Below are 16,656 nucleotides of genomic sequence, written 5' to 3'. Positions count from 1 at the left end.
CAAGCTGAACCTCGGCAAGAAGGAGCTGCTCTTCCTCCCGGGGAAGGACTGCCCGTTCCATGATCTCGCCATCACGGTTGACAACTCCATTGTGTCCTCCTCCCAGAGCGCTAAGAACCTTGGCGTGATCCTGGACAACACCCTGTTGTTCTCAACCAACATCATGGCGGTGGCCCGTTCCTGTAGGTTCATGCTCTACAACATCCGCAGAGTACGACCCTGCCTCACACAGGAAGCGGCGCAGGTCCTAATCCAGGCACTTGTCATCTCCCGTCTGGATTACTGCAACTCGCTGTTGGCTGGGCTCCCTGCCTGTGCCATTAAACCCCTACAACTCATCCAGAACGCCGCAGCCCGTCTGGTGTTCAACCTTCCCAAGTTCTCTCACGTCACCCCGCTCTCTCCACTGGCTTCCAGTTGAAGCTCGCATCCGCTACAAGACCATGGTGCTTGCCTACGGAGCTGTGAGGGGAACGGCACCGCAGTACCTCCAGGCTCTGATCAGGCCCTACACCCAAGCAAGGGCACTGCGTTCATCCACCTCTGGCCTGCTCGCCTCCCTACCATTGAGGAAGTACAGTTCCCGCTCAGCCCAGTCAAAACTGTTCGCTGCTCTGGCCCCCCAATGGTGGAACAAACTCCCTCACGACGCCAGGACAGCGGAGTCAATCACCACCTTCCGGAGACACCTGAAACCCCACCTCTTCAAGGAATACCTAGGATAGGATAAGTAATCCTTCTCACCCCCCCCCTTAATGATTTAGATGCACTATTGTAAAGTGGCTGTTCCACTGGATGTCAGAAGGTGAATTCACCAATTTGTAAGTCGCTCTGGATAAGAGCGTCTGCTAAATGACTTAAATGTAAAATGTAAATGTAAGATATCCCTCTAGTGGTGTGGGGGCTGTGCTTTGGCAAAGTGGGTGGGGTTATATCCTTCCTGTTTGGCCCTGTCCGGGGGTGTCCTCGGATGGGGCCACAGTGTCTCCTGACCCCTCCTGTCTCAGCCTCCAGTATTTATGCTGCAGTAGTTTATGTGTCAGGGGGCTGGGGTCAGTTTGTTATATCTGGAGTTCTTCTCCTGTCCAATTCGGTGTCCTGTGTGAATCTAAGTGTGCGTTCTCTAATTCTCTCCTTCTCTCTCTCGGAGGACCTGAGCCCTCGGACCATGCCCTAGGACTACCTGACATGATGACTCCTTGCTGTCCCCAGTCCACCTGGCCGTGCTGCTGCTCCAGTTTCAACTGTTCTGCCTTATTATTATTCGACCATGCTGGTCATTTATGAACATTTGAACATCTTGGCCATGTTCTGTTATAATCTCGACCCGGCACAGCCAGAAGAGGACTGGCCACCCCACATAGCCTGGTTCCTCTCTTGGTTTCTTCCTAGGTTTTGGCCTTTCTAGGGAGATTTTCCTAACCACTGTGCTTCTACACCTGCATTGCTTGCTGTTTGGGGTTTTAGGCTGGGTTTCTGTACAGCACTTTGAGATATCAGCTGATGTACGAAGGGCTATATAAATAAATTTGATTTGATTCTCTATTGCTCCTCTATTGTTCCTCAAGCAAAAGGAGGCTGATGACATCACATCAGACCGCAGACAAACTCTTTGAATGCCCTACTCCTTGAAGTTTGAGTTTATGTTTAAAAACACGATTTTTAAATCACGAGGATGCGGAGTTATTAGGGCTGGACAATATGGCCTAAAAACTGTATCTCTGTTTTTATTTTTTTATTTTTTTTTACTTATGGGCAATTCACGATATATATCTCTTTAATAAAACTTTTCTCTAAATAAGTTTTGTTGCACAATTAAAAGGTCAACACACTGCATTTCAAACAGTCAGGAATTCAAAATTATACCTATCCCACTAATAATGAAATGATTTAATCATTCATTTCATATGTTTTTATCAAAATGCATCATTTGGCAGGAATACCTACATGTTTACATGTCTAAAAATAAACTTGTGTATGCCATCTGTAAATACAAATAGCGGATGTTAAATGGCTGTTGATTTGCTAGATAACATTAACTTCCCACTAGCCATGATTGTGCTGAGTAATGTTAGCTGGAGATTCAGAATGTCATTTGGCATTGCTAGTTATAGCCTGTTAGTTAGCTAACCAGATAACATTGAACCTAGTTTTTTTTAACTATAAGTTAGCTATGACAATCAGTTTGCATTTCTAGTTAAAGATGGCCCTGTTAGCGATTGACAAAGTCTGACGTTGCCATGCTGCTATTTGACTTAACTTTAGCTAGCTATTACATCCATGTATACGGGTAAGAATCTAGCTACAGTTTCAGGTATTACATGTTCCCAATTTGTCTGGTTTTTTCATTGAAGTTAAAAAGGGTTGGTCCTGATCAGTCCCTAGATGGGAGACCAGATGCTGCTGGAAGTGGTGTTGGAGGGCCAGTAGTTGGCACTCTTTCCTCAGGTCTAAAATACAGATTTTCCCAATGTCCCAAGCTAGACAAGCATTTGTGTAAGGACACTGCTCATTATTGTAGCAGCAGGCAACATTTTGGATGGGACATTAAATAATTTACACTTATGGTGGCATGCTTTTCATTTTTAGAAGAAAAATGTTCCTTTTTTTTTAAACAAGATATTTTGTCACAAAAAGATGCTCGACTATGCATATAATTGCTACTGTTCGACTGGAAAACACTCTGACGTGTCCAGAAATACAAATATCTTCATCTGTCGACAGACACATGGCAAACGTTGTTTAGAATCAATTCAGGCAAAACCAAGATGAATTGGCATCCAGGAAATGACAATTGGTTTTTTGAAGTGATCTGTCTTTCATGATCTCCTTATATGGCTGTGAACGCAAGAGGAATGAGTCTGACCCTTTCTGTCAATTTCCCAAGGTGTCTGCAGCATTGTGACGTATTTGTAGGCAGACCTTTGGAAGATTGACCATAAGAGACCACATTTACCACGTGTCCGCCCGGTGTCCTGCGCTTTCAAAATATGGTGCTGTAACATCAGTTCTGTTGCACTCACAGACAATATCTTTGCAGTTTTGGAAACAAAAGTCACCTGCCAGTATTTTTCCATGGGGCACAGAGAGAGAAGCAAGCTTCAACGAACTGCATGTCAATGAAGAGATATGTGAAAAAACACCTTAAAAGGATTGATTCCAAACAACGAAATTTGCCATGTTTCAAGAGGTTAAAGATATTATGTAGTTAATCCAGCTAAAAAGTTCATGGCTGGCTTGTAGGTGACATTGAACCTATTTAGTTAACTTTAGCTAGTCAGGTTTGTATGTAGAAAACGGAATGATTTCTAATATTACACAGACGATTTTAGTTTAATTTTTTGCGCATTTGGTATGTGGCTGGGAGTTCCTCATTGAAAACATCAGAAGCTCTTCAAAGGTAAATGATTTTATTTATTTGGTTATCTGGCTTTTGTGAAAATGTTGCGTGACATTTTACACAAAATGCTATGCTAGTTTGCATACTCTACACAAATTAGTCAATTTCTATGGTTCAAAAGCATATTTTGAAAATCTGAGATGACAGTGTTGTTAAGAAAAGGCTAAGCTTGCCTAGATGGGAGAGCAAATGCATTATTTTAATTTTATTTGCGATTTTCAGAAATCGTGGAAGTGGTGTTGGAGGGCCAGTTATGCTAATGAGCCTGAGGCTTAGTCACAATCCCGGATCCGGGATGGGGAGTTTCAAGAGGTTAAACGGGTGTCCTGACTCTCTGTGGTCACTAAAGAGTCCATGGCACTTACCGTAAGAGTAGGGGTGTTAACTCCGGTGTCCTGGCTAAATGCCAAGCTGTCCCTCAAACTGTCACCTAATCATCCCCAGCTTGCAATTGGCTCATTCATCCCCCTCCTCTCCCCTATTACTATTCCCCAGGTTGTTGCTGTAAATTAGACATTTCACAGTGGGTGTGAGATACTGTCGCTTGTAGGGGCCTCCAGATCTCGCATCCACTGTGAAATTTGGTGGAGGATCTGTGATGATCTGGGGGTGCTTCAGCAAGGCTGGAATCGGGCAGATTTGTCTTTGTGAAAACTTGCTTTGACAATGTTCTGGAAAAATATTGTGAATCCTTAAAGAGATGGGTGGGGCTGGCTTAAGAGGGTGTGAACAATGCTGAATGGGTGTAGATAAAGGAGAGCTCTCCAGTAGGTACCAAAACATTCAAATGCCCTTTTCTCAAAAGTGAGTTTACAAGCTTATCAACTTTCAAAGCAGAATTACTTTCCCATTGTTACTTAAAAATGCATTGTATGATACTGTGTTATAGCTCTGAGTCTCAACATTTTATCAATGTAAAAAAAAACAAGACAGAATTCAAGAGGTGAGTCACAATTTTGTAAAACTTTTTTCATTTCTTGAAGCAGTCATTTAGGAAAATTAACACCGGTCTCATAAACAATCTCTCAAACACAAGCTCATATGCTAGTGGGTATCTAGCTAATCTTTATAAAGTATTCAAACCCCTTAACTTTTTCCACATTTTGTTACATTACAGCCTTATTGTAATGTATTCAATCATTTTTTCCTCATCAATCTACAGTACACACAATACCTCATAATAATAACTCAAAAAACGTTTTTTTTAGAAATGTTCTCAAACGTATAAAGAATAAAAACAAATATAGAATTCAGAACCTTTACTCAGTACTTTGCTGAAGCACCTTTGGCAGCGATTCTTGGGTATGACCCTACAAACTTGGCACACCTGTATTTGGGGAGTTTCTCCCATTCTTCTCTGCAGATCCTCTCAAGCTCTGGAAGGTTGGATGGGGAGCGTCGCTGCACAGCTATTTTCAGATCTCTCCAGAGATGTTAGAGCTGGTGGAAGTCCGGGCTCTGGGTGGGCCACACAAGGACATTTAGGGACCTGTCCCAAGCCACTGCATTGTCTTGACTTTGTGCTTAGGGTCATTGTCCTGATGGATTGTGAAGATTCACCCCAGTCTGTGGTCCTGAGCACTCTGGAATAAGTTTTCATTAAGGATCTCTCTATTCTTTACTTAGTTCATCTTTCCCTCAGTCCTGACTAGTCTCCCAGACTTGCCGCTTAAAAACATCCCGACAGCATTATGATGCCACCATCTTGCTTCACCGTAGGGATGGTGCCAGGTTTCCTCCAGATGTGACGCTTGGCATTCAAGCCAAAGAGTTCAATCTTGGTTTCATCAGACCAAAGAATCTTATTTTTCATGGTCTGGGAGTCCTTTAGGTGCCATTTGACAAACTCCAAGCGGGCTGTCATGTGCCTTTTACTGAGGAGTGGTTTCCGTTCGGCCACTCTACCACAAAGGCCAGATTGATAGAGTTCCTCTGTGAAGATGGGAGAACCTTCCAGAAGGACAAACATCTCTGCAGCACTCCACCAGTGTGACCATCGGGTTCTTGGTCACATCCCTGATCAAGGCCTTTCTCCCCTGATTGATCAGTTTGGCCAGGCGGCCAGCTCTAGGAAGAGTATTGGTGGTTCCAAACTTGTTCAATTTAAGAATGATGGAGGCTACTGTTCTTGGGGACCTTCAATGCTGCAGAAATATTTTGGTACCCCTTCCCCAGGTCTGTGCCTCGACACAATCCTGTCTTGGAGCTCTCGGACAATTCCTTCGACCTCATGGCTTGGTTTTTGCTCTGATATGCACTGTCAACTGTAGGACCTTATATAGGCAGGTGTGTTTCTTTCCAAATCATGTCCAATCATTTGAGTTAACCACAGCTAGACTCCATGAATTTTTTTTGTTTTTAAACGGAGCACTGGAGATCAATTTCGAGTCTCAGAGCAAAGGGTCTAAACACAAAGGTTCTGAATACTCCCTCTGTTTAGTTTTAATACATTTGCTAACATATCTTAAAACCAGTTTTTGCTTGGGGATATTGTGTGTAGATCGAGGAGCAATTTTTTAATAAGGCTGTAATGTAACAAATTGTGGAAAAAGTCAAGGGGTCTGAAAACTTTCAGAACGCACTGTTTTTCCATCAAAGTAGATTTTTTATTGGTAAACTTGGATCTATTTGCTTAGAACTGGTCTATCCAACATGGCAATTACCTGCCAGTCAGCACAACGCGATATCAACCCAGAGCATATCGGACTGCTTTTCTCTAACACATCACCAGATTCCTGCCACAAGCTCTGGACCATTGCACCGGATCATCGCAGCTAGCTAGCTGCAGCCGAGTGGCTATTGTTGGCTAACGCCTCGGTCAAGCACCAGTTAGCCTTGAGCTAGCCTCAAGCTAGACTCATCTCTTGGCTAGCCGACGGAGTATACCAGCTAATTCTTGGGCTACAATACCTCTTTTGCCAATTGGCCTGGACCCTTTATTGTCGACACGGAGCCCCGCCAATCCATCACGACTAGTCTGCCGACGCAATCGCCCGATGTGGTTTCAACAGGCTTTTCCACTGTGATGTAGCCGAAGACCCATCTGCTAGCTCCGGCCTGCTAGCTTTCAGAACGCCGTGTCTCCCGCTTGCCTAGTGTAGTAGCGACTACTGAACGGCTCCCTGACTCAGCTATTGCTGCTCATTGAACCCTATGGATCTATGGACCTGGCTACACTGCTGATGCCAGCTGGTCTGTTCATTAACACCGCACATCATTTTGTTTATCTGTCAACCACAGTCTCGAACTCAGGTCCTGTGTGTACCTAACTGACCCTCCCTGCCCATTCATCACCATTTACCCGTTGTTGTCTTAGCTCTCCCACCAACACCTGTGATCGCTTTATGCCTCTCTCTAATGTCAATATGCCTTGGCTACTGCTGTTTTGGTTAGTTCTTATTGTTTTATATCACTGTAGAGCCCCCAGTCCTGCTCAACGTGCTTTAGATAGCTCTTTTGTCCCACCCCCACACATGGGGAGACCTCACTTGGCTTAACTGGTGCCTTCAGAGACACAACCTCTCTCATCGTCACTCAATGTCTAGGTTTACCTACACTGTATTCACATTCTAGCATACCTTGTCTGTACATTATGCCCTGAATCTATTCTACCACGCCCAGAAATCTGCTCCCTTTATTCTCTGTTCCCAACGCACTAGATGACCAGTTCTTATAGCCTTTAGCTGTACCCTTATCCTACTCCTCCTCCGTTACTCTGGTGATGTAGAGGTTAACCCAGGCCCTGTAGCCCCCTGTACTACACCTATTCCCCAGGCCCTCTAATTTGTTGACTTCTGTAACCATAAAAGCCTTGGTTTCATGTATGTTGACATCAGAAACCTCCACCCTAAGTTTGTTTTATTCACTGTTTTAGTACATTCTGCCAAACCTGATGTCCAAGCCTTGTCTGAATCCTGGCTTAGGAAGGCCACCAAAAGTTCTGAAATTTCCATCCCGAACTACAACATTTTCCGTCAAGATAGAACTGCCAAAGGGGGCGGAGTTAGCCTGCAGAGTTCTGTCTTACTATCCAGGTCTGTGCCCAAACAGTTCTAGCTTCTAATCCACCTTTCCAAAAACAAGTCTCTCACTGTTGCCACTGTTATAGGCCCCCCTCAGCCCCCAGCTGTGCCCTGGACAACATATGTGAATTGATATCCCCCCACCTATCTTCAGAGCTTGTACTGTTAGGTGACCTAATCTGGGATATGCTTAACACCCCGGCCGTCCTACAATATAAACTAGATGCCCTCAAACTCACACAAATGATCAAGGAACCTACCAGGTACAACTCTAAATCCGTAAACATGGGCACCCTCATAGATATCATCCTGACCAATTTGCCCTCCAATTACACCTCTGTTTCTTCAACCAGGTTCTCAGCGATCACTGCCTCATTGCCTGCGTCCTTAAAAGGTCCGTGGTCAAACGACCATTCCTCATCACTGTCAAACACTCCCTAAAACATTTCAGTGAGCAGGCCTTTCTAATCGACCTGGCCCGGGTATCCTGGAAGAATATTGACCTCATCCCGTCAGTAGAGGATGCCTGGTTGTTCTTTAAAAGTGCTTTCCTGGATCTTAAATAAGCATTCCCCATTCTTAAAATGTAGAACTAAGAACAGATATAGCCCCTGGTTCCCTCCTGACTTGACTGCCCTTGGCCAGCGCAAAAACATCCTGGGATATACTGCAATAGCATTGAATAGCCCCTGTGATATTCAACTTTTCAGGGAAGTCAGAAACCATACACACAGTCAGATAGGAAAGCAAATGCTAGCTTTTTCAAACAAAAATTTGCATTCTGTAGTACTAATTCCAAAATATTTTGGGACACTGTAAAGTCCATGGAGAATAAGAGCACCTCCTCCCAGCTGCCCACTGCACAGAGGATAGGAAACACTGTCATGATCATTATCACATTATCTACGAATTTCGATAATCATTTTTCTACGGCCGGCCATGCTTTCCACCTGGCTACCCCTACACCGGCCAACAGCTCTAAGCTCCCCGTAGCAACCTGCCCAAGCGCCCCCCCCCTTCACCCAAATCCAGAAAGCTGATGTTTTGAAAGAGCTGCAAAATCTGGACCCGTACAAATCAGCTGAGCTAGACAATCTGGACCATCTCTTTCTAAAATTATCTGCTGCAATTGTTACAACCCCTATTACTATCCTGTTCAACCTCTCTTTCGCATCGCTTGAGATCCCTAAAGATTGGAAAGCTGCTGCAGTCATCCCCCTCTTCAAAGGGGAGACACTCTAGACCCAAACTGTTACAGATCTATATCTATCCTGCCCTGCTTTTCTAAAGTCTTCGAAAGCCAAGTTAATAAACAGATCACCAACCATTTTGAAACCCACCATACCTTCTCCGCTATGCAATCTGGTTTCCGAGCTGGTCATTGGTGCACCACAGCTATTGCTCAAGGTCCATACAATATCATAACCACCATCGATAAAAGACAGTACTGTGCAACCATCTTCATCGACCTGGCTAAGGCTTTCGACTCTGTCAATCACTGCATTCTTATCGGCACCCCCATAGAGACTGCCTCGCCTGGTTCACCAATTACTTCTCAGATAGAGTTCAGTGTGTCAAATCGGAGGGCCTGTTGTCCGGACCTCTGGCAGTCTATGGTGGTGCCACAGGGTTCAATTCTTGGGCCAACTCTTTTCTCTGTATACATCAATGATGTCCCTCTTGCTGCTTGTGATTCTTTGATCCACCTCTACACAGACGACACCATTCTGTATACATCTGGCCCTTCATTGGACACCAAACCTCCAAACAAGCTTCAATGCCATACAACCCTCCTTCCAGTGCCTTCAACTGCTCTTAAATGCAAGTAAAACTAAAGGCATACTCTTCAACCGATCACTGCCCACACCTGCCCGCCAGACTAGCATCACTACTCTGGACGGTTCTGACTTGGAATATGTGGACAACTATATGCGCATTCATCTTCTGTACATCTATCACGCCAGTGTTTAATTGCTAAATTGTAATTATTTCACCACTATGGCCTATTTCTTGCTTGCCTCCCTTATCTTACCTCATTTGTACACACTGTATATTGACTTTTTTATTGTGTTATTGACTGTATGCTTGTTTATTCCATGTGTAACTCTGTGTTGTTGTTTGTGTCACTGCTTTGCTTGATCTTGGCCAGGAAGCAGTTGTAAATGAGAATTTGGTCTCAACGGGCCTACCTGGTTAAATAAAGGTGATTTTGTTTTTTAAACTGCTATGAATACACATTCCTGTCCATCTCCAACTGTTTGAACAACATTGCCTGTTCACTTTGTTTAGATATTGAAATCAAGTGGTCTACCTAGATAAGATGTTTACTTCTCAGAATGACAATGTATTGCCATTCCCCTATATAAATCATTTTTTTATGCTCATTGCACATTAATTAACATTATAGACAGACTAGACAGCTAGCACATACGTTTGTGGCTAAAATGCTGCTATTGCCACACATGGCAGAAACTGAGCCTTAATTTCCATAATCATGATTATTGATACTCTCGTTTTAGTAGGATCTGCTCTGTTCTACATTTTAGGAGTTGAGACATTGAAAGGGTAACATTAGAAAGGTTAAGTTCTGGTCCATTACAGTAGAATAATGTCTCTAAGTGTGTCTGTCCATATGAATGTTGGACCAAACATCCAATGCAAATAGCGAGTTTAAGCTTCATCTTTTCGTGGCAGGGGGAGGGACTTAGTGTCTGTGTGTCTGTGGGAAGGTGCACAGTGCAAACAGCATAGAATGAGCAAAGGGGACGTGCAGTGGTGGAAAAATTACCCAATTGTCATACTTGAGTAAAAGTAGATACCTTAAAAGAAAATGACTCAAGATAAAAGTGAGTCACCCAGTAAAATACCATTTGAGTAAAAGTCTACAAGTCTATCAAACGTGAAAGTATAAATCATAAAAAATCCTTATATTAACCTTTCTAGCGCAGGCGTTCCGCTAGCGACCCAACTGAACAATATCTGCTGAAATTGCAGAGAGCGAAATTCAAACGACAGAAAAATGTATATTTAACATCCATGAAAATACATGTGGAATACATCAAAATAAAGCTTAACATCTTGTTAATCCAGCCGATGTGTCAAATTTCAAAAATACTTTACGGCGAAAGCACACCATGCAGACCATGCGATTATCTGAGGACAGCACCCCGCATACAAAACCATGAAAAACATTTTTTCAACCTGGCAAGTGGGCCACGAAAGTCAGAAATAGCGATATAATATATGCCCTACCTTTGAAGATCTTCTTCTGTTGGCAATCCCAGTTACATCACAAATGGTCCTTTTGATCGATAAAGTCCTTCTTTATATCCATAAAAACTCAGTTTAGCTGGCACGCTTCAGTCAATAATTCACCGGGTTTCCCTCCTTCAAAAAGAATCCCAAACGTTACCAATAAACTTATCCAAACAAATCAAACAACGTTTATAATCAAAGCTTGGGTACCCTAATACGTCAATAAATGATACAATTTAAGACGGAGAATAGTATGTTCATTACTGGAGATAAATAACAAAGAATGTGCTTTCCATCACTCACATGGAAACACTACAGCCAAAATGGGAGCCACATACAACTTCTAGCTAATTTTTCCAAAAACCAGCCTGAAACTCTTTCTAAAGACTGTTGACATCTAGTGGAAGCCCTAGGAACTGCAATCAGGGAGGTTTTCACCTTATAATAAAAGTGACAGCCATTGAAAACAGTGGTTATTTTGGGGGGTTGGCTTGCATATCCTAGCTTCTGGGCCTGCGAAACAGTCAGTTTACTTTGGGCACGCTTTTCATCCGGACATCAAATGTCACGGCTTTCGTCTGTAGAAGGAGGAGCGGACCAAAATGCAGCGTAGTTGTGATTCATTTTATTTAATAAGGAAACTATACACGATTAAACTAGCAAAATAACAAACGTACGAAAACCGAAAACAGCCCTATCTGGTGCAAATCACAGAGACAGGAACAATCACCCACAAACACACAGTGAAACCCAGGCTACCTAAATATGGTTCCCAATCAGAGACAATGACTAACACCTGCCTCTGATTGAGAACCATATCAGGCCAGACATAGAAATAGACAAACAAGACATCCAACATAGAATGCCCACTCAGATCACACCCTGACCAACCAAAACATAGAAACATACAAAATAAACTATGGTCAGGGTGTGACATCAAAAATCTGCCCACTATCCCAAAGAGGGTTAAGCAAACCAGACGACAATATTTTCATTATTTTTTTTTCTTATTTACTGATAGCCAGGGGCACACTTGTGTTTAGTGAGTCTGCCAGATGAAAGGCAGTAGGAATGACTAGGGATGTTCTCTTGATAAGTTAAAAAAAATTTTTATTTTTAAATTTTACCTTTATTTAACCAGGCAAGTCTTATTTTCAATGATGGCCTGGGAACAGTGGGTTAACTGCCTGTTCAGGGGCAGAATGACAGATTTGTACCTTGTCAGCTTGGGGGTTTGAACTTGTCCAACGCTCTAACCACTAGGCTACGCTGCCGCCCCCAAGTGTGGGAATTAGACAATTTTCCTGTCTTGCTTAGCATTCAAAATGTAACTAGTACTTTTGGGTGTCAGGGAAAATGTAAGGAGTAAAAAGTAAATTATTTTCTTTAGGAATGTAGTGGAGTAAAAGTAAAAGTTGTCAAAAATATAAATAGTAAAGTACAGATACCCCAAACAACTACTTAAGTAAAAATAATTTAAAGTACTACTTAAGTACTTTACACCACTGAAGACGAGACTAAAAATACAGAATGCTCATAAAAACCTGGAAAAAAATGTAAAACTTGATTTTTGCGTTACAGGCATTTGGAACATCACGCTAAAACATACATTTTAATTAATCAAATTAATACTCTACATCGACCAGCACTCGGAGGTATTGTTTACAACGTTTGAACAGATATGCCTCCCTATGAAAAAAAACATAATACTGGACAGACACACGTTAAATGAGCAATTAATGTAGTGTTTTTGCGGATTGTAGTATATTGTAGTATTTATTGTAGTGTTTTTGCGAATTGTACTATGCTGTACTATATACTGTAGTGTGTTTGCTTTATTATCCTTGACATAAAAGTGAAGGCTTTCTCCTTCAGGAAACTTACTAAAGAAATACTGAAAGAGCAAATTTTTCCACAACTTGTAGGTAGGTAGGACTGGGGTCTGAATGGATAGTTTAGGACATCGGCGCTTTTCTATAACTTGTAGGGAACACAATATATGGTTTCTCACTTATGGGTGGCACATTGCGATATGGGGGAGGGGAATGTGCAAACTAAATACTGTAGTATTTACTATAGTTAAAGTGTAGTGTTTTTGCAGACTGTAATGTTTTTGTGGACATTACTGTAGTATTTATTAAATAGTTTTTTGGCACATAATACTATTTAGTATAGTATTCCACAGTATTTTTTTTTTTTAACTAGGCAAGTCAGTTAACTAAGAACCAATTCTTATTTACAATGACGGCCTACACCGGCCAAACCCGGATGACGCTGGGCAAATGTGCGCTGCCCTATGGGACTCCCAATCATGGCCGATTGTGATACAGCCTGGATTCGTACCAGGGTGTCTGTAGTGACACCTCAAGCACTGAGTTGTAGTGCGTTAGACTGCTGCGCCACTCAGAAGCCTGAGTATAATATAACATTCCATAGTAAGTACTACTCCTGATGAGCGAGGGATACTACAGTGTGTAGTATAGTATTCTACAGTATACTACAGTTTACTATAGAATTATATATTAAATTGTAGTATTTTTTCATGTGTGTTATAACATTCATCCTCCAATTCTTTGTGACGGCAGGCTGAGATGGGTGGGTGGTGGAGGTGATTTCCTCATTGGGTTGTGCATTCGTGAACGGTGCAGTGTGGATTGGAATTGCAACTGGGAAAACACCTCAAGTCAGTATGCAATCACAACTACTTTGAGGATGAATAAAACTGTAAAATTAAGATTAAGATCGCTTTATTCATCAATTGTACACAAGGTCCAACCAAAATGTGGCTTCTACTTTTAACCTCCTAGCCATCCTGTGTTTGTGAGACATTATCATTTGCACCAAAAGCCATCAAATTGAAATGAAATGCCCCCAGCAATCTTCAAATTGACATTCTAGATAGAATTGGCATTCTACAACTAGACATAAAGTGTTTGGTGCCATCATGGCAGCCATTACTAACTAAACGGCGTATGCATGGATCCCACTCAGATTGTAAAAAAATAATTTATAATCGACTTTGTTTCCCAGAAGAAGAAATGGACTGTGTCACTAGCAACAGACACAGGCAGTAATAAACAGAATTATAAACTAAATAGTTTGGGTCCTGGATAATGATTGTCTGAAAACTGTGGGATATTTAGCTAATAAGGCCCAAGGAGGTGTGGTATATGGCCAATATACCACGACCTGGACACAGCCATTAGCCGTGGTGTATTGGCCATATATCACAAACCCCGAGGAGCCTTATTGCTATTATAAACTGGTTACCAACGGGTGGTTTGAGCCCTGAATTCTGACTGGCTGAAAGCCATGGTATATCAGAATGTATACCAGGGGTATAACAAAATATTTAGTTTTACTGCCCTAATTATGTTGGTAACCAGTTTATGACAGCAATAAGTCTCCTCGGGGGTTTGTGATATATGGCCAAAACACCACGGCTAATGGCTGTGTCCAGGCACTCCGCGTTGCGTCATACAGAAGAACAGCCTTTAGCCGTAGTATATTGGCCACATCTCCTTGGGCCTTGTTGTTTAAATATATATTTTTGTAAGGATCGACGCTGATAGACGAGAAGGAAGTACAGGGAGTGAACATTTAATTAATTAACAATGGACATGAAACTGGACAGGACAGCGTCTGGCCATGAAAACATAACAACATTAAAGCAGACTTGGGGAACCAACTGAGGAACAGACAGATAGAGATGGGGCAATCAACAAGGTGAAGGAGTCCAGGTGAGTCCATTGAGCGCTGATGAGTGTAATGATGGTGACAGGTGTGCATAATGAAGGTATAGGCAGCCTGGTGCCCTCGAGCGCCAGAGAGGGAGAGCGGGAGCAGGCGTGACCATTATTATTATTTTAAAGGAGTGGGGCAGTCCCACTCCTTTGGTATTTTGTCATGTTTGAAAAGAGATAGACAGAGTTGAATCTTAGGAGAGATGGTGCTGAAGTAGCAACAGGCCATACTCCAACTCATGCTGGCAGCCGTATATCGTACATGTGCTCCATAGGCAACTGCCCAGAATGCCAGACCACCCCAGTCCACATATACCTTTATAGTAGCTGGGTTTAATGACTTTTTATGATGGCAGTACCTATAAATGTCTCTGGCCATTCCAAAGTCCCCGATCTTGGCCACTCTCCCCGGTCCTTTGGTGGTCAGCAGGCAGTTCCGGGCCGCAATGTCCCTGCAAAGTGACAAGACAAGAAGAACCTTACAGGGGTGTGTTCCTGTTAGTGTGTGTGTCTCTGTCTACCTGTGCATGTGTGTGCTCATCTGTATGTGCGTTAGTGTGTGCGCGTTTGTCTGTCTGTCTGCGTTAGTGTGTGGGAGCTTGTCTGTCCGTCTGCATTAGTGTGTGCGAGCTTGTCTGTCCGTCTGCGTTAGTGTGTGCGAGCTTGTCTGTCCGTCTGCGTTAGTGTGTGCGAGCTTGTCTGTCCGTCTGCGTTAGTGTGTGCGAGCTTGTCTGTCCGTCTGCGTTAGTGTGTGCGAGCTTGTCTGTCCGTCTGTCTGTCTGTCTGTCTGTCTGTCTGTCTGTCTGTCTGTCTGTCTGTCTGTCCGTCTGCATTAGTGTGTGCAAGCTTGTCTGTCCGTCCTTCTGTCTGTCGGTGTGTATCTCATCCCCATGGTAAAATAAGGGCAAACAGAGGACTCAAAAAACATATCTGTGAGAATCATGTAGTGTAGCCCATTGTGTTGTGTGCATGTTGGTTTCCACTCCCACCCTTAAACAATTGAGTGTGATTATTGGAATAACAGATTCATGTATTAAAGCATTCAGCATTAACTGAACATTAAATTGGTTAATCTGAACTGTTTGAATTCGGATTAAACAAAACAATGTTATTCACAGCCAGATTTAGCATATGCATACATTTATGTTGTATGGGATTGTAATACGATTTAAGAGGCTGCAGAATTTGAGTGGTATGACAAAGCAGCAAACACACTCTTCGAGATATTGCATGTCGTCAATGCATGTTTTCCTCAAGAAAATATAGTCTAGTGACACGTACTCACACGTAGTGGCCTCAAGGATGATGATGGTGGCTGTGATTTGTAATAAGGAGTCGTGCTGGTGTGTGTGTGTGTGGTGTGTGTAGCCTAGTGCTTCTGTGTGTTGTGTTCGTGTGTGTGCATGCGATGGTCTGCGTGTGTGTCTGTAGCTACACTCCTGTGACACCATTAGGCGGTATAATAGTTGACAGCACATTTTGATGTAAATTAGCTTTATTTGGGCTCGTTTGTCATTGGATGACTTGCAGGAAGTTGCGGGTTGAAGGGAAAATCCTGTCACAGGTTAAGGACGCCGTGGAAACCGAGCAAGGTGATTGCTGGGGTTGCGGGGGGAAGCAGGCAAACCGTTCTTTTCCCATCTGTTTTTGTTTGGGAGGGTGTGAATGTGGGGGACTGTGTCGTTGTGGTGTGTGCGTATGTATACAGTAAGTGGGTGAAATTAGTGTCTGTGTGTGAGAGTGTATTTGTCTGTCATTGCATATTGTGTGGGTTTGATGTGCACACTGTGCACACACATAAATCCATGTACAGTATGTTTCTCTACCACATTAGGCCTACCGGTGTATAAACTGGTTCTCCTCCAGGTATTGGCATCCCTGTGCTATGTCTCTGGCCACGTTGAGCAGGTCCTCCATGGATAGACTAGAAGGGTGCTCCTATAGAGAGATACCAGATAGAGAGGAAGAGATCAGGCTCATATATACATAGGGCTTGATTCAATCCGTAGAGCTGAAGACCTGCTCTACAGCACGATTGAAATTTGAAGACAATGTTCCCGTGTTCTCAGAGACTGTACTCATGGTAAACGCTGCATATGTCTGCTCAATTGGAAATTACCTTAACATTTCAATCGCCCTATAATGTGGATCTAAATAAGAATTTGTTGCCTAGTTAAATAAAGGTTACATTTAAAAAGTGTGTATCTTATCCCCATTGTAGAATAAGGTCCAAACA

At 42.8% G+C, this 16,656-nt stretch overlaps 1 protein-coding gene across 1 annotated transcript in view; it reads right to left on the bottom strand.

The window, feature by feature from the left end:
* Positions 1 to 16,656, bottom strand: part of LOC135506266 (ALK tyrosine kinase receptor-like) — a 769,161-nt gene that overhangs the window by 18,328 nt on the left and 734,177 nt on the right. Inside the window, 2 exon segments of the mRNA XM_064925805.1 lie at positions 14,780 to 14,872; positions 16,261 to 16,358. Coding sequence (XP_064781877.1) covers positions 14,780 to 14,872; positions 16,261 to 16,358 — 191 coding nt within the window.

The sequence above is a fragment of the Oncorhynchus masou genome, chromosome 2, assembly GCF_036934945.1.
Source record: "Oncorhynchus masou masou isolate Uvic2021 chromosome 2, UVic_Omas_1.1, whole genome shotgun sequence".
Classification (NCBI taxonomy): Eukaryota; Metazoa; Chordata; class Actinopteri; order Salmoniformes; family Salmonidae; genus Oncorhynchus; species Oncorhynchus masou.
Note: the sequence above shows the minus strand (reverse complement) of the source record. Positions and strands in the feature narration are given on the sequence as shown.